General features: G+C 42.0%; 3 protein-coding genes across 3 annotated transcripts; 1 reads left to right on the top strand and 2 right to left on the bottom strand.

Moving 5' to 3' along the window:
- Positions 1 to 1,688: 1,688 nt before the first annotated feature.
- On the top strand, positions 1,689 to 7,024 carry ramp2 (receptor (G protein-coupled) activity modifying protein 2). Its single transcript, XM_069674384.1, has 6 exons — positions 1,689 to 1,771; positions 2,308 to 2,370; positions 2,463 to 2,492; positions 4,298 to 4,330; positions 4,498 to 4,675; positions 4,770 to 7,024. Exons 1-6 carry the CDS (start codon positions 1,711 to 1,713, stop codon positions 5,017 to 5,019), a joined length of 615 nt encoding a protein of 204 aa, XP_069530485.1. The 5' UTR covers positions 1,689 to 1,710; the 3' UTR covers positions 5,020 to 7,024.
- Positions 7,025 to 15,436: 8,412 nt separating this feature from the next.
- On the bottom strand, positions 15,437 to 17,181 carry LOC138602979 (DELTA-stichotoxin-Hcr4a-like). Its single transcript, XM_069674621.1, has 3 exons — positions 17,049 to 17,181; positions 16,404 to 16,529; positions 15,437 to 16,295 (listed from the first exon to the last, which is right to left on the bottom strand). The coding sequence occupies exons 2-3, from the start codon at positions 16,505 to 16,507 to the stop codon at positions 15,839 to 15,841; spliced, it is 561 nt and encodes a 186-aa protein (XP_069530722.1). The 5' UTR covers positions 16,508 to 16,529; positions 17,049 to 17,181; the 3' UTR covers positions 15,437 to 15,838.
- Positions 17,182 to 17,911: 730 nt separating this feature from the next.
- On the bottom strand, positions 17,912 to 19,899 carry LOC138603015 (uncharacterized). The gene is made up of 3 exons (XM_069674665.1): positions 19,787 to 19,899; positions 19,549 to 19,657; positions 17,912 to 18,602 (listed from the first exon to the last, which is right to left on the bottom strand). The coding sequence occupies exons 2-3, from the start codon at positions 19,650 to 19,652 to the stop codon at positions 18,173 to 18,175; spliced, it is 534 nt and encodes a 177-aa protein (XP_069530766.1). The 5' UTR covers positions 19,653 to 19,657; positions 19,787 to 19,899; the 3' UTR covers positions 17,912 to 18,172.
- Positions 19,900 to 22,481: the final 2,582 nt, after the last annotated feature.

The following is a 22,481-nucleotide window of genomic DNA, read 5'->3' as shown; positions in this document are numbered from 1 at the left end:
GAAAGAGCAATCGTCCTTCAGTGACGTGGACCAGTGAATCAGTTTCATGCTGGAGATCCCCGCTGCCTCAGAAACGCAGTGTGACGTCAGAGCTGGTGTGATGGGGGTACTAGTCATCGGCACTGATGGTGTAACACAGCACAGATTCACAAAAAACAGAGTCCTTGCTCAACACAAGTGGTAAACGGTACAAACAGTTAAAGCAGAAACATCTGGAACATGTAACAAACTAAAGGGGACATTAATGTCTGCCTACAGGTCTTGGGGAGTGCATATGTGAATAAAGTTGTGTAAAGCTCTTTGTGAGTCCAGACAGTACTGAGCAAGTTGCCTTGAGTGATGTCACTTGAGTCGGTGTTGGTAAAGTCTAAAGTCTACAAGTTTAATAGCCTGGGGACTCGAAGTTTGATAAAACTACTGCTAAGCTTACCTTAAAGCTACATTACATGCTACTACTAGTGTACAAAATCTCTGATCCATCAGTGTTGCATTGTGGGGAATGTAGACACCAGGTTTTTGTCTGTTAAGAATGCCATTTAAGGGGCGCTGTTTAGCTCAGTCGGTAGAGCAGGCGCCCCATATACAGAGGCCACAGTCCTCGTTGCACTGATCGCAGGCTCGACTCCCGGTCTGCCGATCATTTGTGCATGTCATCCCCCACTCTCTACTCCCAACATTTCCTGTCTATCTTCAGCTGTCCTGTAAATAAAGCCAAAAGGCCAAAAAAAAAATCTTTAAAAAAAAAAAAAAAAAGAATGCCATTTAAAGGGACCATCATGACTCTGATGTTGGAGTGCGATGCGAAATCTCAAACAAAATTTATGGTTCAATTCGGGGGCTGCATTCTTCGACTCAGACTGCTAAAACTGTTAATGTCAGTCTTCCCCATAGTATCTTTATTATAGTTGCTAACGTTAATAATTGAGCTGTTGACTTCAAACTGCTACAATTATTATTGTCAGCCTAAAAGTTTTTCCTTGGCTGTTTAATTGGCACACGCATTGAATCTCGCGATATGTTTGGAAAAGGAGGACACATTGTCATCTGAAGGAGCCTTCGAAATGGGACAACTTTCGACACGCCGCTGTGACGCAAAACATTTAGTGTTTTCTTTCAATAACTGCTTCTTTTGAAAATAAATAAATGAAACTTATAAAAAAAGTAAAAAGCCTAAGATCGTGATAAACAACCATGCATCTTTCTTATCCAGTTGTGAAAACTTTTTAATACACAAAAAAGTTTCATGTTCATATATTCAAATAGCAGCCTGAATGCTTCCAGTCAAAGGTGGCTCACATGATCATAGTGCACTTGCTGTGTGAGTCCATTATTAATATCTATATACTGATGTTAATCAAAGTCAATGTTGGTGAGAGACAGGGAGAGAGAAAAAGAGAGGGTGGGGCTGACCCCAGCTTCTCTCTCTCTGTTTGAAAACAGGGTGGGATGAGAGAAAGTAACAGATAGAGAGAGAGAGAGAGAGAGAGAGAGAGAGAGAGAGAGAGAGAGAGAGAGAGAGAGAGAGAGATGGTGGTGCACCGGTGGACCACAGTAAGTCTGACCTTATCAGAGGCTCTCTGTCCAGTTGTGTGAATCCGCCCATCCTAGGAAATGAGGGCTTCCTGTTGTTTTATAGAGCCTTCCTGCAGAAAGGTTGAGATATGTAATCCCTACCCAGCAGAGAAGACGGACAGAGCATTGTCAGGCAAAATGACAGCAGCTACTTTCTCACTTGTGTTCTCTGGGTGTTTTGTGACTCTTCTCATCTGGGGTGAGTAGAAGATTTACACTGTCCATTTCTTCACTCTTATGATATAACTTCTTTACTTGCCCTCCATCTCACCTCATAAGAGGAATGCTTAGGGGCTTTCAGTGATTGAGTGGCTTTTAGAAAGGAGCTTAGCGAGTCTCATGATTAAACTGTTTGGTTTGAGGGTCAGAGAGTGATTTTATTCAGCACAATGTGTTTGTTTTTAAAGAAGAATTGTGTGTCTTTGTTTTCTGCTTTCGTTATTTGTTCCCCTCTGAATGAAATAAGATCTTTTATTCTTGTGGGAGAGGAATATATTTTAGGTTGAACGTCCATGAGTCAACCAGTTTAAGAGTCCTTTAAGGCAGGCAAACAAAGGGAGGATGCATTGACCTGTTCACTCCCTACAGCCTGTGCCTTGCAACTTCCTCTCCCTCCTCTACATTCACAAGCTCTGACCCGCTTTACATACAGGATCATCTATCATCACCCAGTTTAACAATTACATCTTTATACCAATATTCAGCTCTCCTGTTGTTTTATTTCTCCCGAGACAGGATGCACAACCGTGGTTTGTCTGGTTGATGAAAAGTTAGAGGTGCTACCGGCCACAACAGTAGGTATGTGTGTGTGTGTGTATATATACAATATTAAAAAATATCTCATGCATGAGCACACGTCCTGTCACTAACCGGGCCTCCTCTCTCTGCAGGGTATCACCCAACAGATATGATGGCAGCCAGTAAGTTTACAACCTTTTTCTATCACATGCAATATCACCTTATATTAAATCTGTATGGTCAGGTTTTAATTCAACCTAACTTGAATAAGAAACATGTGAATCCTTGTCCTTTTTTATGTATTTTACTGTTACAAATGGTGATTATATGTTTATGTCCGCTGGGGGATTGTTTTGGATCAGTTCCTTAAACTCATTTGCTGGAGCGGAGCTGACAAACACAGAAAGCAGAGCTCAGAGAGGCAGCTTTCTGCCAAAATCTCCTTGTGTGTATTATCATGAGAATCCAAGACAAACTCCTGGGGAGGTCTCTACCAGCGAGGGGTCAACAGCAGTAGACACGAGGCCCATAATGGTTTGGAGTTAAAGGTTAACTTAAACCTTATTATGAGCAGCCCCCACCTGGCTCCACTTCCTGAATTTGTTCGTCATTCACCCCATGCAACGTCTGTGATCAACGCATGAACTCCGAGTTGTGAAACAACTGGAGCTCTGGAGCAGCGCCCCTTTCACTGTTCCTCATCCTGTGCCTTCCTTTTTTTTTTCTCTCCCCTGACTGTCCCCCCTCCTCCCCCTGCCAACTCCCCCCAACTCTGAGCTCCTCCTTTTCTGAAAAGACACATTTCCTGATGTCATTACTAAATCAAAATGCTGCTCGGCAAACAGATGTTGTGAGAGGCCCAACATGTGGATTCAGTGACATAAATTAACGAGCTGGTCGTGAGAAAACATGAAGCATACATTTCATTTTTCAGTCAATCAGTGAAACCACTTCTCTCGCTCAGCCCTTTAAAGTGGTGACAGTGAGAAAGTACCTTGCAGATGTAGTGCACACATGAGCTCCTTATGTCATAAAAAACAAAGTTTCCCACGCCTGTGGTGGAAATATCAGAGCATTCTTTTTACGTGTGTAAAGACAGTTGGCTTTTTACAGCTGGTCAGCTCTGACTAATCATTTCTTCCAGCTTTGGTCAAATTAACCTAAATATGAAATCATGGCTGTCTGCACAGCACACCCTGCAGAGTCATGATTACATCCACCCCGAAACGCTAAGCCCTAAATGTTTACTTATGTTTCCTATTTGGCAGAGCAGCCCAAAAGGCAAATAAATCACATGCTGTGAGCTGGCCAGGCCTTCCACTGTGAGAAACTGAGACTAAAAAGCAGAACAAGAGTTAAAGAGTAAAGGGTTTTCAGATGTGAGTCCAGCCCAGCTTGGGTGTGCTCCCTTTTATTTGGGAGAATGGAGAGGACAATCTCTGTTGCCTCCACCCCTTTAAAAAAGGAAGAAAATCCAAAAGAAACGTGTGTTGGAAAGAGGAAGAGCTGCTGCCAAGGCGCAGGGCCGTCAGACAGATCTTCGGAGAACATCTGCTAACGGCGGGTAACACTGTTTGGACATCTGGTAACCGAAGGTTACACTGCGTCTCTTCCATCCTGCCGGGTTTCCTGTTATGCCTCGCTGTACACAGTCTAAGAAGTTTAGCTTTATTATACATGGTGACCAGTCGGGAAAAACAGCGCACCTTTATTCATTTTTTCTGACATGAAGGGAGCACTTGGTTTCATTGGGGTATTCCTCTCCTTTCTCTCCGGTGAGTGTGTGGTCTCTCTTCCACAGCTGCAAATGCCTGTCTCACTACCAGACATGTGCAGGAACTTTTACTCAGCAATAGACAAGCTTGTCTTTACAATGTGTTCTGGTAGGATACATGTTTAGATGAGGGTTTATGTTAGCAGAATTAGTCTTACTTAGCACGTGATGTAAAGGTTTTTAATCTTAAAACTGTCTTTTTCTCTATTTTAGATGCCACTTATGGAGAGTCTTCTCTGTCATTTGGTAGGTGACATAACTTTACAAACATACAGAGAAATACTACTTGATATCTTTCTGTTAGATGGTTTTTTGGACATATTTGACACATCTGTCTTTGTCTAATCTGCTATATGTCTCTCTCCATTTGACTCTTTGTCACTCTCTTTTTTCACACTTTGTAATTCATGCAGCTTGTGGGAATACCTCTCACAATTGTAAGGGAATTTGCAGCATCTGCAATGATCTCTATAAAGGACCAACGATGCAGTGCCTTTCCGTTCTCTTTCAACATCTGTGTGTTTCCAATTTTGACGAAGCAATGATATCACTAAACAACACTGACTGGTGCATTTGGGGGAATGTGAGGGGGTAAGTCGTGTGTGTTTAACTTTGCAGTGAAAATGTTGTATAATAATTTTTCAAATGTCTGAATAATCACTCTCTGTGCTTGCCTCCACTGCAGCTTGTATAGTAACCTGAGCCTGTGCACTGAGGAGATATCTGACTGTGTCCTAGTCCCATGGCCCAACCCTCTGGTGGAGCAGACCTTTGTGAATATTCACTCCAAGTTTTTTAAGGACTGTCCCACAGAGGAGCTTAGCGACCCACCGCCAGTCATCGTCTTTACCCTGGTGATAGTTCCCATCTGCCTCATACCTGTCATGGTTAGCCTTGTCGTACTCAAGACTAAGAACGGAGACGGAAGTTCCTGAAAATCTCTGCTCGTCTCATGTTCCCAAAGAGTGCCATTTTTATCACGAGGACTGCAGCTTTCATTCATACACCACTGATGCGCTTCACCAGTGACCTCGCAGAGGACAGAATGTTTCTGACAAGTTTACCTGCGCTTCACAACTAAAGACAGTCAGCCACAAAGGACGCCAACAGAGAGGATGGCACTGATTGACAGTAAATTATGCTCCTGAAGTTAACAGGGAAATCTATGCTCTTATTAATTCCTGTACCATACTGTGACAAAAGTTTTTAACTTCCTGACTTGACATCTGAACATTTATATATTGGTCACATTTAATTTGCACACTAATCATAAACAGGGTGTGATTTAAAGGGGGCCATATCTTCTGATGGATATGCTCATATTTTTGCATGTTTCACATATTTGGGTGTTTATTGTTCACAGTGAAAAAGTGAAAAATGCATAATTCCGTGTTTTTCCAGAATGACATTTTTAAAAAGGTCACCTCTGAAATTGGCCATTCAGAACAGCTGCAGGTTTCCACGCAGAACCTTGCTTTCGCTGAAATCGACCAATCGTCTTTCACCGTCATTCACCTCAGGCTGCCTTCTTACACCAGCTTGTAGTCAAGTCATTGTCAAGATTTCAGCTTACCATTCTGATACCTCCTGCTGATTCTGGCTCGTACATATAAGGCCGAATAACTAATCTCATAGAGCGGCCATGTTTTCTGCAACTTGACAATGTAGTGCAGCCTCTCCCCCATGTAGGATTGCACACGTGGGGGAGGGGCTACGCAGTCACTCCAAATACTGTCAGCCAATCATGGCTAAGGTCTGACCTTTGAATGGCAAAACGGCTTGTTCGTCCAGCAGGAAGGAAAGGCTCTGAAAAATAATTACATTAAAATATGTATACAATTTTTAAAGCGAAACTAACTTTACCAACGTGATTCAAAAACACATTAGAATAATAGAAAGTTGATTGCATATCTAAAATATGACCCCTTTAATGCAGCACCCAGTGTTCAGGGTTATGATAACAAAAGCTCTCGAGCTCGCAAAAGTATTTGTGTATTTGTGTTGACACTCCTCTTTATGTTGGGCCGCAGTTGTGTCTATAAAAGACAAGGTAATTTTCATTACTGAACTTTTGAACTCTTCTTGTGATTTTCTTTTTCCTAACTTTATTTTCAGCTAATAATTTGACAACGTACAAAATGTATGCAGACAACATGTGCAACCTAAACTGTTTTCAGTCTGCATACAGGTATGTGTGGATGTCTGATATGTGTCAAGAATCCTGTATATGTGTAAAGGGCGGGACAGGAACTTAGTACAGTCTGATGCATGGATCTGGTTATGTGAGTCATATCGCGTGTAGCGTTCGGGGTCAGAGGTCACAGATGGGACACAATGAGTGGGTACGCACAGAAAAGGAGATCTCTTCCTGCTATTGTCTATTTTTGACCAGAAAAACATTCCTCTGCCCTGACCGTGACAACCCTCATGGTCACATGATAAGCTAATTGATGCAAAGTTTATCTTAAATCTCCACCCAGGCGAAAAGACTTGTAAATAGTCTGTGTAGCGATAAACACTGAGCAACGACAAGAGGATACAAATGTTATCTATCGCCTGACTAATGTGGTTGTGGATGGTTCAGTTTGGAATGACGATAAAGCCATTGTAAAGGCTTTCAGAGAGCGAAATGTGTATTTATATACGCTGTTATATTGCTGCCATTATCAGGACTTAAAGACTTACTGTACCGTCTGAGGGGACACATTCTGCCTGCTCTCTCACAATGAACTGTATGTATTTTAATGATCTATTTTATGTTTTATATAATTAAAGCTACAGTGAGATTGTCGGCTGCTGATTGTTTTTACTCATCAAGACTGCTGAGTAAATATAAACCATCCAAATTAGACCTTTTTAAGCCGATCCTTCATGATAGAAGTCGACTCAGTTAAGTGTTCACACAGATACATTAATAAAGCTGCAGCATCATTGAGGCAACGTGACCTTTAACCTTTGTCAGTGTTTCATTAAGCGCTCAGTTCTCCTGAGGGCGGTACAGATGGCACGGCTTTGCGCCGCAGGTAGAGTTTCACTGTATCTTCTCTGCATGAGAAGCACAGTGTGTTGTGCTGCAGTTGCTATGCTGCGCAAGTGCTGATATGTAGTGAAGGAAGCAGTGACAGCAGTCATGTATCACACCCTCATCTGGCAAATGCAACACTGCAGGGTGGGCCTCTGTTTGTGTGCGTGCATGTGTGTGTGTGTGTGTCTGGCAGGGCTGGGTGGGAAAGTGTGTTCGGTGACCTTCTTCCTCTCTAGATATCGGGTCATCCTCGTCCCCACCCCCTTCTGATCTCATCCAACTCTGTGTTACTCCTTATTGTTAAAGCAAACCGGAGAACAACATTTCTGATTTCATTACACACAATATGGTTGTGAAATTGATCATATTTTATTGGTCACACTGCATCAATAATTTCACAAAATGTTAGATGCATGTGTGTGGACTTTTAGTCAGGAAACTTTGCCCTCTAGTGGCTTCATGTGATACAGCAAACTGCTTTATGACTCTGGGACATTCGTCTCTTCAGCAGCACTGGGATCACCATAACCTCCAGCTGACCCCCCACAGCTTATCTCTAGGCAAACAGTGTATCTGTATATGTAGACTAAAGGAAGCCTCACTTTTGGCATGGTTAGACAGTTAGGAAAGACTGTGGAACTACTGAACAAAGTCGCAAACTATCTACCTACGACGTTTCTCACATCATTTTAACATTAAAAAACAACTTGCAGGTTGGAGACCCCAGAGAATCAATGTGTAGGAAAATGATATAGTAGTCATATTTTCAATGAAATATGTGAATTAATACACTACAGTGGCTTTTTTCTTATATTTCCACATCAAAACAGACAACCCGATGTGACGTAACATCCCGCCGATTAATGACGGGTTTAACATGAATAAATATGGATTTAAATGCCAGTCTTGTCATTGAAGATGAAGAAATTGTTTCTTCATATGCATATGACGGACCACAGGCTTATAATTATGAGCCTGTTCAGTGTCAAAGAGAGCAGGAACAGGCCGGGATGAGGAGAAATAACGGCCACAGTAGAGACATTGAGCTGTAGTATGACGAGAACCAGTGACAACTGGGCAGGTGTTGTGATGAGTGAGCGGCGTTAGCTAGCGAAATCGAACACTGTGCTCACATCACAACACTGTAAAGTTTATCACATACCAAAGATGTAGCACGTGGGAGCATTAATACTTACCCATTACAGTTAATAGCTGAGTGTCAGCTTGTATCAGTTGTATTTCGTATTCTATAATGGTAAATTCGTACTACGTTTTACGGTGCCACAGCGGTGTGTGAGAGAGAGATACAGAGAGGGAAAGAGAGCGGTGACAGTTTCCTTTGTCCTGTTCCTTTCCTTTGTTTGATAGGTGCTTGTGTGTCTCGTCTCACCACCTGCACAAAACGCACCCAGGCACAGAAAGCTAGCTTACTCTTCCTGTCAGGAAAACGGTGGTCTTGATGTCCTGCCAAGCTAGAATTTGTGCCCTGGCACAAACCATCATAAGAACTGGTGAAATGCAGTGCTGGACTACCAAAATAATATCTACACAATACGATACATCCGCTCAGACTCACTACCACCTACTTCTGCACGTTGAGATAAGGCAAGGTTGGACACCGCAAGTCCCTCTTGTTACATAATATGACGCGATGTTTAAAAAAAAAGCTTTTTTTAGCAGCGTTACTGGAAACAGACACTTTTCCCTCTAAATTTGCGCCCTTATGTCTCATTAATGATATGAAATCAAGGATTAACCTTTTCCACAGCCATGTTCAGACAAGACTGAGTATTAATGTAATAAAAAATGTAACCTCCAAGTTACTCTTTACACTCTTAATGCCAATAATGTCCATCTTTGAAATAGACTAGTTGTTTTTATGATCTGACACTGTGGGACCCCCTCAGACCTAATCGAGACAACTACACACCATTGGAACCATTGAAGCCAAATGGACCTAAAGCTTTTCCTGTATGAACCAGTGGATGTACAGACTAGGTATAAAACGTAAACATGTGATTATTCTCGTCTAAACTCAGGAGTTATTAGAAGATCTTTCTATTGAATTTCTCCTGACCGAGTTAGGCCTTCATCTTCTTTTTCTCTCTCACATCAAACAGTATCTAAAAACCTCATATCTTTTTGTAAGCATTGGCAAGCTTACAACACAATACTGGCGCTCTTGGATCAGTCCTGGCGTCTCTTTCAAACAATAACGTGAAGTATCACCAGGAATCCTCAAAAGCAGTGAGCCCTACACAAGGCCAGGAGGTTACGCTCCAGCCCCTCAGCGCTGCCACAACACCATTACATAACATGTTGAGTTCTTTGAACTTGTATATAAATCAGGTGATCCGAACACAATCCCAGAGGCCTCAGTTTCAGTGATCTGTGCTGACACTGAAGTGGGATGACTGGATGCTGTGGGGCTGGGATTGTTCTCTTAAAGGGAGTGTGGAGGGGCCATGTCTGCTCCTGCAGATATATTATGTGACGCAACGTGTAAAGTTTTGTCTGACAAATTAAGGAAATCAGGGGGAAAAAAGGGTGATTCTTTTTGGGCACCAATCGGTTAATGTTATTGTTCATCCTCAGTTACAGTAAATGTTTAATTATGCATACAAATGGGCAAATTAAACCTTTTTGTTGTTACTTCAGAGTTTGATGGTGTCATAACCAAGAGATAGATAAGGGAAGTATTAGATGTTGTGCTCCTGACGCCACTCAAAAAACATTTAATCAGCAGAGATAAGGCCAGGCAGGGAGAGAGGATGAATGATTTAAGCAATGTACGGCCAAGACAGTAAGTTGCTCCTGACTATTTTGGTGGAGAATCTTAGTTTACTTGGCCCAGACGAACATCGCCTTCCACATCTCCCCTCCCTGAAGTTGTGATGACACTCCCGAGCTGCAGCTGCGTCTCCGGGTTGCAGGGTGCTGGGTTTTGGCTCTGCAGCCTCTGCTTGGGGCCTTTGGGTCTCCTCACCGTGGGAGCCGATGGCTGTCATGTCTCAGAGATCTGGCAGAGTGGTTGGAAGGACAGCGGGTGAATCAGCTGCTGGTTTCTTTGGCAGGTTCCTGTGACAGCTTCACTGCTTCATATGAAGCAGCATCCAGCAGCATCACTGCAGCTGATGCCAAGTTATTGATGAGTTATTGATATGTCATGGGATTGATAGATGTCTTTATTGATATCAACATGTTTTTCTTTCTGACTAGTTTATTGGAGCGCTGTCAGACTGGAGTTCTGCCAGACATGATGAAAATTAAAAGATTGCATCCGTTGATGCGACTCATTCAGTGCGACGTGTGTAATTACTTTATTGTGCAGCTGGCACTGCTGTGTCAGAGCTGACCCTTCAGCTGGATGGCACCGAGCTGGCAGCAGATCACTCAGAGTCAAGTAGGTTGGACATCAAAACTGCTGCTCGATCAGTCAGAACAACACAAGGAAATACACAGTGTGAAAAAGTATGTTTCACTGCCAGCTCAACATTTGAGCGACAAGAGGCGGAAATGTTCTTCCAGTTCTTGGAAGAGGATTTTAAAGGAGCAGGGCCTGCAGCAACCTGTGGAGGTCAGCGTCAATGGTTTGATGGAGATCCTCAGAGATTCATCCTCCAGCGCTGGAATAATCTGAATCAGGAAATCTAAACGATGCAGCCAACTAGAAGTGAAAGCAGCTCTGGGATTTAACTAACAGCTGCCATTTGTGACAACAGAGAGAAAAATAGTGTGTAATGAGCATAATCATGTATAAACATATACATTTGGAATTAAAGCAATGCTAGAGAGAAATCAGTTTATGAGTAGTTTATCTGCATATTTCACCGTATCAGGAATAGGTGACAAGTGACGAATTAACCAGCAGTAGAAATGGGTCTGTTGTTTTAAACCATAGACTGTGTAAAAAAGATGGACGACATGACAGCTCCTGAAAAGTGAAGCCAAAACATCTCTGTCGCCCCCTGCTGACTGGCTGCAGTATAGGTCTTAAAGCCCGCCTCCTTCATGTTAACAGATGGGACGTGAGTCAAACTATAAAATCAAAATACACGCTAAATACATTTTTCTCAAACATGGTTTCTGTCATGATAGTTAGTTCTTATCATACTGATGTATGTCCAGGTGGTTATTTTTCTGAAAAGTTTATTTTTAATTAATTATTTGATGCTGTAAAAAGGATGATTGACAGCTCTGTTGACAAATCCGGCTCCTGCAGCCAATCTTCTCTGGATTAGCAGAGTAGAGGAGGAACGGCGAGAGGAGACGTAAAACAATCACTACAGTCATTGACGTTTCCAGATCTGTAAACGTTAACCTCAGACCCACACGAAGAAGCTGTTCTGCTGTTACACACGCCAGCGTGCGGGATCCATTTTTCAGTAAGTTAAGTGTGTGTGTGCTACAGCAGCTCCACTCGTCGATCTCTACTGTGCAGTCTCTGGCTCCAAATTATGTCACCATCGCAAGATGGCAGCACCTATCACGGGGGCTGTTTTGCCATCACTTTCGTACAATGGGAGCAGATGGAGACGCGTCGTCCATCTGTGTAGTCATTTGTTTAAAAAGGAAAGAAAGACTGAATTTGAAGCTGGGTTTGTACACACATTGCATTTTGTTTAGTCTCTAGGGAGTAGTTCACTCCTTAACTGCAATAACTCTTTTTTGTCTCTTATGATCAGCGACAACAAACTGGATGATTTTTTACTGTCAGCTTATATAATGTAGTTTAGGCGACTTAACCGTGTGCGTGCCCTAATTACAGTGTTGTGAAACCTCTGTACGGCTTAACTCCAGTCTCATATAGTGTATATAAAATGAAAGCATACCGTATATGCCAACTATTTTTGATATTTTTGATGGAACTAAATAAGGTTAATTACAATGTCTATTATAACATATAACGATTCACCTTAGAAGAATTACAAAACAAAGAATCATGCCGGCCAGATTGTTGTGTTAATGTTAGAGAACATCCTCAGTGTCTCCCCTTAAGTATTATTACATGATTCACATCTGTGCCATCCTGCATAATGAGAAGCTGTTAAACAACAAACTAATACGATGAGACTATTTCCACAGCCTGCCAGGAATAACACGACCTTTGACCTTTAAATCTCATCCAAAATGATAATGAACAGTCTGTCAAATATGACCCACGGAAATTTTGAAAACAAACATGCAGAAAAATGCAAATCTAGCTTAAAAATGTTTGACTTTATTGTTTTACCCTTGTAGACTTTGTGGACGGGGGCCTGACTAAGTGAGGAGTGTAATTGAGCTGTGATGACAGAACCTGACACACATCAGGGCAGACAGAGAGTGAGCTGTTCAAGAGCAGCACGCCCTGCTGGATGTCAAGAAGGCAGGAATAGATGGAGAAGACACAAAATGATCCACATAGTAACAGTGTGTTTAAAATTGCTTTAAGAAGTCCCTTTCCTCAGAGCTTAAGCATGTAGGCGTCACTTGTGTAACTGAACCAGACTTGGCCTCTAGATGGCAGTGTTTGAGAACATATTATTTAGTTGACGGCTTGCAGTATACTTTTATTCACTTTAAGAGAGACTTTATATTATAATGCTGATTGTACAGTCATGTGCGTGCAGGAGTTTAGGCTGTGAAAAGGCGTGCAGTTCACACCCAAACCTCAAATTATTGCAAAAAGATCATTTGATGCTTCTGTTTGGACACTCCCAGTCTGAGTCAACATGCAGAGCACTTCTCCTGTGCTGAAGGCAAATAGAACAAGTGAAACTCAAACAAACATCAAAGCTGAACATTTAATTCAGATATGATCCGACCCTCCCGGTTTAAGCACGCTGGGCTTTCTGTTGAGCAGCCCGGCTTTGGTAGGAAAATTAAAATGTATCAATGATTTTTGTGTTGTTTTTCCATGCAGAGGCAGGAGATGCATGCTGCTGTGTTTACTTCACTCTTCACACCTTTTGTAATTATAGCATGAGAAATACAGTATCGCTTTAATTAAGTGAATTCATCATGAAGATAATAATGTGTGAAAAAAAGCTGTGGGGATCTTTGAAATGGTAAAATCTGGTTCCAGGTTTTCAAGTTTTTCTCTTCCGCCCTCCTCTCATCTTCTTGCAGAGGGTTAAACTGGAGCCTTACTGTGCTTTCAGATGTGATCAGCTGATTTCTGCCTCGTGAAAACACACCTGCGCTCATCCTTTCCCTCTTAAACTCCTGGGAGGATTTTGACAGAAGCTTTTACATGACAAAGTGCTCGATTCAGCCCCGTTTAGCGGTTAAAAGCATCAGTTTCAATCCACAGAAGCTGAGCGTAACTTTATCTACACAGGTAAAAAAATATTCATGACAAATCTTTTGTTTCCAGTTTAAGGAGTCTAATCCTGCTCTGTTCTCAGGAGATGTTTTTCAGACTTGCTGAATGCACGAAAGAGTATATTCGCCTGAATGCAGGGGCGCATCTGTAAACTCAGATTTACTGTACGTACAGACGCAGACACAAACACAAAGGAGCTCACTCGCAGGGTAAACAACATAATTCAGAACAAGAGAGAAGACTTATGTGCAGGTGTAGTAAACACAGAGGAGAGATTGAGCAGGAAAATGTGAGAATTTTAAAGCTGTGACAAACAAAAGTTGCTGCTTAGAGTCTCCATCTGTTTATAAGGACCGTGTGTCATTTCTTCAATACACCGCTCGAACAATGCTGCAAGGACTGAGCCTAAACAAGCCGACTTTATGCCTCTATAATATCTCTGCCTTCATGCAAATGCAACAGCAACAGTGAGGAAAAACCTTTGATCTGGGCCTCTTTGTGGCAGGAACAGTTAATGCAGCAGAAGCATTGTGAGTCTGAGGGGGAAAGAGAATCAGGGATGCAGCGTTGAGATTGTAAATAGAATCTGTGGAACCTGATAACTCCGACTGTGGTGTAAATGAAGAGCTGATATACTGCCTCCTGCCTTAGAGCCCCATATTTTCCAAAGGTTAATGACAGAAGCAAATCAAAATCGGCGGTGCCATTACTGCAAAACAAGTTGTGTGATGTGGAGATAACAAATCAAGAGTGTCATTTCTGCACAATTAAAGAATAATGGAGCTTTTAGTGAGGGCAATGAGTTGCTGAGCAGTGGTAATAATAATGTCTTCATCTATGTGTATGCCTGCCTCATTCGGCACTAACACAGAGTCCCTATGAAGATCAAAATAAAGCAAATGCTCATAACCCTTTTCTTTATACGTTTGCTGGTTCATTTAAAATATATCAGTGAATGCTTTGCTGAAACTATAACTGCATAAGTGAAGAAGTTTAACGACCCTTTAGTGGCAAAACAGGCACTTAAACTCAAAGGGTTCAAATAGTGTTTTCCTAAGAGTCTTATTAACAGATTTTAAAGGACACAGAGTTTTATTAAGTTAAGAAATGAAGAATTTATTTTCATCTTGGTGCCATTGGAGACACTATTTAGATTAATTTTACAGCACTACTTCTGCTGTGTACTTTAGCTGATTTTCTGCAGTGTTTTTCTAATTTAGCTGAAGGTTATTTTGTCATATCTTTATAGAAATCTCCAACATATATAGAGAAAAAAATTGCATATGTTCTGAAAAAGGGGCTGCACGTGGTGCAGTGCTTAGCGCTGTTGCCGCACAGCTAGAAGGTTCCTGGTTTGAATCCCGGTTCGGATGAAGTGGGCCTTTTTGTGTGGAGTTTGCATGTTCTCCCCGTGCATGAGTGGGTTCCCTCCGGGTAGTCCGGCTTCCTCCCACAGTCCAAAGACATGCTGGTTAGGTTAATTGGTGACTCTGAAATGGCCTGTAGGTGTGAGCGTGAAAGGTTGTCTGTCTTTGTGTGTCAGCCCTGTGGTTGACTGGCGATCAGTCCAGGGTGTACCCCGCCTCTCGCCCAATGACAGCTGAGATCGGCTCTAGCCATCCCATGACCCTAAACCGCGGTATCGATAATGGATGAATGTTCTGGAAAAAAACATCTATAAAGTTCTTTTTAAATAAAATGCAAACTCTTTTAAAAACGTTTTGAATGATGAAACAATTTAAATATGATGCATGTTAAACCAACGTCTAGAAAATGTGTTTAGAGTGTTATATGTTCACATGATCTTTGTTGTACTGTGAATACAGTATAAGCAGTGGCAGATGCTCTCTGATGCTGGCTCACATGAGAAAGGGTGTGTCCCCGCTGCTCTTACGGCCCCTGTGGGAACCAGCTGCCTCCATAGATTCTGCTCACATCTAAATGTTACTTCAAAGTCTCTTTTTAGGCACTTTTGCTCCTTTCCAAACTCAATCAAAAGACACACGCACACACAAATAGCTTCAGCAAAAAGGGTTTATTTTATTCCTCAGACTACAGTGTCAAGGTAAATACAGACAAGCTCTCAGTGTGTTTTATTAATCTATGTGCCCGCATCCTCCTGTGAGTCATCCTTTGATTTTCATTTCTAAAGATGCCATTTTTAAAACAGGATGCTATTGAAACCGACAGAGGCGCCGTATAAAAAGGGGGGTTACTGCTGCCTGGATTCATACACAAACTAAACTCTGATCTTAAGCAGATTTACTGCGGGGTAATACTCAGGTATGCAGACACGTGTCAGCAACAATACGTCTGTTAAACCATGCGTGTTGGCTGCGTTAGAATGAATCTGTCAGGGAGAAGCTGGAGATGGAAGGATGAATCTGCTGCTGGGGCTGACGACTGGAGTAGGAGGGGGTCTTTAGTACGCCTGCTGGCCCGCAGGTGTGAAAAGCTTATCCCACACCTCCACCTTCATGACGGCTTTAGCCAGTGGCCCCATGGTGGCCTTGATATCCAGGTAGCTACCCACATAATTGATTCCCGACCCCGTGGCTTCCTCCCTGACAAACCCATGTTCCTTTTGCTTCTTCTCGTAGTACATTTCTTTGAACAAAGCCTCATTACATTCACGACCCTTTTTATAGATGCCCACTGCAAACCAATTCTTGTACAGGTGGTAGTCCCAGGGCACGGAGAACATGATGGCCAGAGTCTCGATGTAGTCATTCTGCGACCTCTCGAAAAGGTCGTAGGTCAGCACACCAACGCTCCCGGTCGCTTTGCCTCCGGACTTGGTGAAGGTGCACACTTCTATCTTTAGAGGGCGCACTGTCGGTTGAGGTGGGTTGTATGTCTCCCCATTGTCAAGGTACACCCTAACCAGTAGAACAATAGACACATGCATTACACATATTATTTGATCTACTGTATATTCTAGATTTCAAACAGGCCTTATATACGTCTCCTGCGCAGTCAATGCTTACCTGGGGTTCATGAGGCAGTAGTTGTTAGTGACATTTGAGATTTCAATGGTAACGCTTCTCTTGCTCTCCACATCGGCTGCTACCGCTTCAGCTGACTCCGTCATGTTGGAATGTCTGTGAGATCCGCTTGGAAAACAAAGGTTATCTCGATGTTAGGCAGCCCGAACGAAACAACAGCACAGCTTCCCTCCACGCCTAAACACACTGGGAATCACACATATTACAGCATAAATATCCTCCTGAACTCTGCTCCCATGACACACTCTACTGCTTTACATTGACCTTCAAACGCAGACTGGAACCGGGTATGAATGATGCATTTCAGAGGCTAATGAGATTTCAGAACCGTTGTGAACAATGGGAGAATAGCTGCAGACTGTCTTTGCCTCATTAGAGAGTGCACCTCTTCAATTACAGCACTAAGTAGCATGCAATAATGAAGTTAGAGTGAGAACACTGGAGAAATGATTACCCCTTTATCAACAGATATAAGATACAAATCAAACAAATGCCCCGTCAGGCTTCTGCGTGCCTCTACAAATTGCTTTTATCTTAGAGTTATGAGCTAATGAGTCGTTCCCTGAACTGGCTCTTCTTAGATTATACCATTAAAGTCCTTTTAACCAAATTTTCCAATTGACTTACCTGCTGAGAAACTCTGTCGGTGCTCCCGAGTCCCAAAGTGGCAAAAGTTACCTGAGAGGGAGGTGCCCTGTGATGTTTGTGAACGCACGCCAGGAAAACCTCCCACTTTGCAACACGACCCCAGAGCACACACCCTGTCTTAGCACACTTTTATCACCAACACAAAAAGACGAGGAGCGCAAACATTACAGTGTTTTCTCCTGTAGGAAAAAACTGCCACACCTACTCTGTGGAAAAGTCCCAGCAGTTTCCCATCCGATGCCGACGTGTTGGGTAAGACGGAATCTTTCAATCAGCACACTCCTACGGGATTACAGGATTGTGTGCACACATTGAGCCGACTGTCTGAGGCGGCCTGGAATCTCATCTCATTCTTGTGGTGTTGTGCAACAGAAAACAAGAAAATGTGACAAGTTAAGACAGACACCTCTGGAGAGACTTTACTTATTCTGATCTATGAAAAAAAAATCCTAAACTTGGGATGTGACTTATTGCCTGATTAGTTGATGCAAGGATGGCTGGACCGTGGAGGCTCTAACTGGTGCGCACATTGAAACACAAGCATCCTCGAGCCATTTCAGCATTTATTGACAGAGGGAGTCGTCTGCCTTATTTTGTTGAATATCAGGCAATCCAAATCCCACACACACTTCAGAGCAAGATGGAGAGTCCCACAGCCAGCGAAGAACAATATTGTTATCATGGTGATTAAAAAAACATCTATGCAGATATTCCATCTGTTGCTGCTCATTAGAATTGGATGGATCCAGCTAAGAGATTAAAAAATGATTACTGTTCATCAGTAATAATGAAAGCACACTGGGTGAAAAAAACGGAACAAAATCCACACAAAGCAACAAGCATCGGGTCTGCATGTTTTATTACCATAATAAAGAAGAAAGGGGTGAAGAATACACATAAGCCTGAGAAATAAGCTAATGGAGAATCAATGAGCTGGCTGTCAGATATTGATATCTTTCAGCGCCACAAAATACAGATGACAGCAAAATCAGTCTTCCTCTGCTCTCAGTGTGTCTGAATGAATCATGCAACAGTACAGAAGTGACTTTTATTTCTTCTGTTAGGTAGCAAAGTACACAGAAGTACAAAACAACTCTTTTACACTAGCGACCCATTTTATCGTACAGCTCCACTTTAACGATGGCTTTCCCAACAGTGGACATCGTAGCTCTGATATCCACATATGTAGCTTTATAAAGCAGCCCGCTGCCCTGCGTCTCGGAGCGCGTACATTTACTGAGATCTTTCCCATCATACATCTGGTCATACAGAGTTTTGTCACACGCACGGGAAGTCTCGACCATGCCCACGGCCAGCCGGTTCTTGTACAGGTTGTGGTCAAAGGGGACGGAGAACATGATGGCCATGCGCTCGGAGCAAACCCGGCTCTGCATGTGGAAGAGGTCGTAGGTCAGCAGGCCGACGGCGCCCGTGGCTGTGTTGTCGTCCTTTATGAAGGAGCACACTTCAGTCTTGGTGATCTGGATGGTCGGCTGGGGAGGGTGATGACTGAAGCCACTTTCCATGTACACCCTACACAAGAGAGAAGGAGACAAATCCTTTCCATCACAACCAATCAGACGATAACTTTGATGTCAGACTTTTGATAAAAGAAGAGTTTTGTAAGTTTAGTGGAAATTGTCAGAGTTCTTTTTGAGTGCTTAGCTTTCCAGGGAGCCTGAGATACCTTATGCTGATGGATGGAGTGTGACTGTACAAGTACTGCCGCGGACTTCTAAGCAACAGTGTACCTGCATAGGATGTGCAATGAGGCAGTGTGTGTCACTGCATGATGGATAGGTGGTGGATGTTCTCTGCAAGTGATGTCACACATGAAAACCACCCATCCAAGATATGGTCTGTCCTGCCAGCACCAGATAAATGTGGCAGCATGGGGGGATTTCCAATAGATGGGTCATTGTTATTTATATTGTTGTTTTGTTTTATAGTTTTTACTCTTTAGAAATAAGAAATTAAACCTGTTGCATTGTTAAGAAATTGTAGTGGAAATCGTTGCTTTTTAAGTTGTGTAAACTACATTGTTCTGAGGGGAATGCATGCTAATGGTATCAAGATGCTTATTTGAAGCTGTAATCAGGCATTGCAATCTCAAAGCACTTCAAAGCATTAAACCTTTTGAAAATGGATACGACTCCCTGGAACCAATCAAACTTGAGTACACACCCAGGCCATGATACTTATCTGTAAACAATGGTGATGCAGGTAACTAAAAGACTTAGATAACCTGAACCAATCTCCAATTTAGAGGCAAATTTTATTCCAAAGTAAAAAATAGTTGAATCTACGTTTTCTGGATGATTTATTGATCTGTCCATCACATTATCTGTTTGACTTCATTCATTTGTACCTTTTTCCTGTAAACATGATCAGTCTTAATCCCAGTCGGTTTATCTCATATTTTATGGTAATTTGATCACTTTCACGTGTATTAAACAGGTAAACACATTGACAGACTTACTTGGGGTTGGTGAGGCAGTAGCTATTGCTGACATTGGATATTTCAACAGTGCAGTTTCTGTTGGTGGAGAGAGTGGCTGACACAGCCTCTGCATTTTCCGGCATCTTGTCTGCAAGAGGAACAAGACGGATCAGTAGAGTCATTCAGCAGGTACGATGCAGTAAATATAGAATTGTTATAACACATAAGATCACAGCTCAGTAATGATCTTGTCATGTGTTTGAGTTATCATACTCACCTTTTGGAGTTTAACACGCGAGTTGTGCCACACGGCAGGTTCCGCTTTCTCAGCTTGTGCAGGGAGGTGAAGAGAGTCTCCTTTGTGTGATTCCACCTCTGCAGTCCTTGTTCCAACACAAGCACGGGCGTGTCCGCCGGGAACTGAGAATACAACACCCCTCATGGAAAATCCTACCTCGAAAAGTAGCACTTTGGCAAACTTCTCATGATCAAAACAGAAAAGGATCCATAATGAAAAGGACTTTATGTGTGATTCATTGATAATGTTTTATTAATTAGGCAACATCTCTGTTTCAGCTTATTTAATTCACATAAGACACAGAAGGCTGATATCACCTCTGTGTGTTGAAGTGTTAGGGACTATTTTTTCTTCACTGGTGTAACTTTATGAAACACTTTGTTGTGAATTTTATCAAATTATCTACTTTGCTCTTGTGCTCTTGTGCTCGGTTCTGTAAATGTTCTTCATAAAGTCCCTAAAGGAACATTTCATGTGTTGACTTGCTTAGAATGAAACTACAACCTCCCGGCATTGCTCAACTGATTGCATGTTGTTGTTACAGGTGATAGCGAGTGACAGACTCCTGTGGGAACCTCCCTACCTCAGTCATACATTTCAACACTGTCTGACTATTATAAGACAAATTCTTTTCTGTCAACTCTGCTCCCCCTGGAGTATGAGGAGACACTCTTTGTCCCATGTAGGAGCAACTTACAGAAACATTGTATTATGTAACAGCATGCCACACTGCAGTGTTATATGTATTTATAATATAATAGGCCTGAGGCTCTTCACAATTAAGTATGTTTTGCAAACTTGGTGTGTTTTGAGATGTGTGCGTGACTGCACCACCCAATTCATGTTATGGCAGCTGTTCTCTTCCATACATCAGGCGCCTGGAACTTGATTTAAATCCTTCAACTCTGACGCTTGAAGTCACCAGATGGCACCAAACATGCATTTGCAAAAATAAATTTGCACTACACAGACTTTGTCAGTTAATGTTTGCTTTCTGATGGTTAGCCAGTGTCCATGGCAGGAAATCTCTGACAAACATTAGACACTCAGCATGCCCTTCATTATGTCCCCTGAAAAGGGCATGGCTGCATTAGTATATGCATTTGAATGCAGATATAGGCGGACCACTACATATCAAGAGCCTTATAAGTGTATAACAGAAAAGAATGACATAGAGTGAACATAAACATAGTCATAATAATTTGTGAAGCATCATTTTTTATTCTCTAATTTACATTTTTGCAGCTCGAGCATTAAAACTACAAAACCAAAAGTCTTTTGAACTGCGTTTAAGGGATTTAAAATATATTTATTCATGTCAGAATTGATCAAAATACCCCCATTACAATGCAAAGCAGGCCTGTTAGATTTAATCACACTGTAGAGTTATATTTGGAGTGTATGAGAACAGTTTGTAAGAGGCAATTAAGAAGGTGACAAAATGACAGAATGTCAGTAATCTCTGTTCATAAGTCGCTGAGGCTTCTCGAGTGTTATGATGACAGAGATAAATGCACGCTGAAGATGAAACCATATTTAATTACAATATCTGCATTATCAGGTTCTCAGATTCATGTATCTCACATCACTTTGGAGTCTAACATTCCCCTCTCTGTCTGTTTCTTACCGGTGTCAGGTTAATGGTTCACTGGAACTGACAGTTATTTCTGTCAGAGTCGTATGATTGTAACCGTCATTAACCCACGACTGAGTTAAAGAGCAAATACAATATTTGATTGTATTACTGAAGATTCTGTTTCCTAAAGATTGCTTGTTTATTCTATTGTCTAATAAACTGTGACAGGAAAAGTTAACTCTTATTGTCATCATTGAAAGCTTTACTGGACTGAAATCAGCTGAGAAATGTAGCCTTCTGCATGTTGTACAATAGAAACAATTGTACTGTGTTAACATCATGATGACATCGCTGTGCTTTGCTTTGCTTTATAGCCACCAAATGAGAAAAATACAAATCACCTTTGTGTGAGAAAAGGCCTGAAACCATTAGCACTATTTGTAGAAGGGCTAATAGGATGACAACTGTCTTAACTATGTCAACGGAAAGTTAGCAATATGAGGCTAAGCAGACAAACTTTCAGAACTACAGATGAAACACAAAATACAGCCAAGAGTAAAGTGGTGCCACTTCACAAAGTGAAATTCCCTCATACATGCAAGGCACAAAGATGAGACCACCTAGCTTAGTAACTCATCAGACTTCTGACAGGGTTGGTAGCTGGAGAGTTAGCTGTTTACCCACTAGCTAGCTAGCCTGGCTGTGCTATGGCTATTTTATTACAGCTGGAGCAGTCTATTTTCACTCTGTAAACTTTTCCCTGGCAATTGTATAACTGTTCAACACTTTTTAAAGTAAAACATTATTGGAGAGGGAAAATAAAACCAGCTTGCTAACGGAGAGTTGAAACGAAGGCGAACAGAACAATATGTTTAAGCAGTCATAAGTTTTACTCGTACTGTACCAGTGACTCCTGTTTCATAACTGTGTGCAGACCATAGCTCTGTGGTGGAACAGCTTTTAGGAGGTTTAAGATGCACAGGGTAAAATCGTAGCCCGCTTAAAGGTCAAAGCAGCTTTGTATTTAGCAACAGTGCAACTTTATGTACCAAGGTTAATTTAAGTTGAACTTTCAGGCAGATTAATTTTGCCTCCTCA

Source organism: Semicossyphus pulcher, unplaced genomic scaffold, assembly GCF_022749685.1.
Source record: "Semicossyphus pulcher isolate SPU_LCO1_2020_fin unplaced genomic scaffold, fSemPul1.0.p SCAF_23, whole genome shotgun sequence".
In the NCBI taxonomy this organism is placed as follows: Eukaryota; Metazoa; Chordata; class Actinopteri; order Labriformes; family Labridae; genus Semicossyphus; species Semicossyphus pulcher.
Note: the sequence above shows the minus strand (reverse complement) of the source record. Positions and strands in the feature narration are given on the sequence as shown.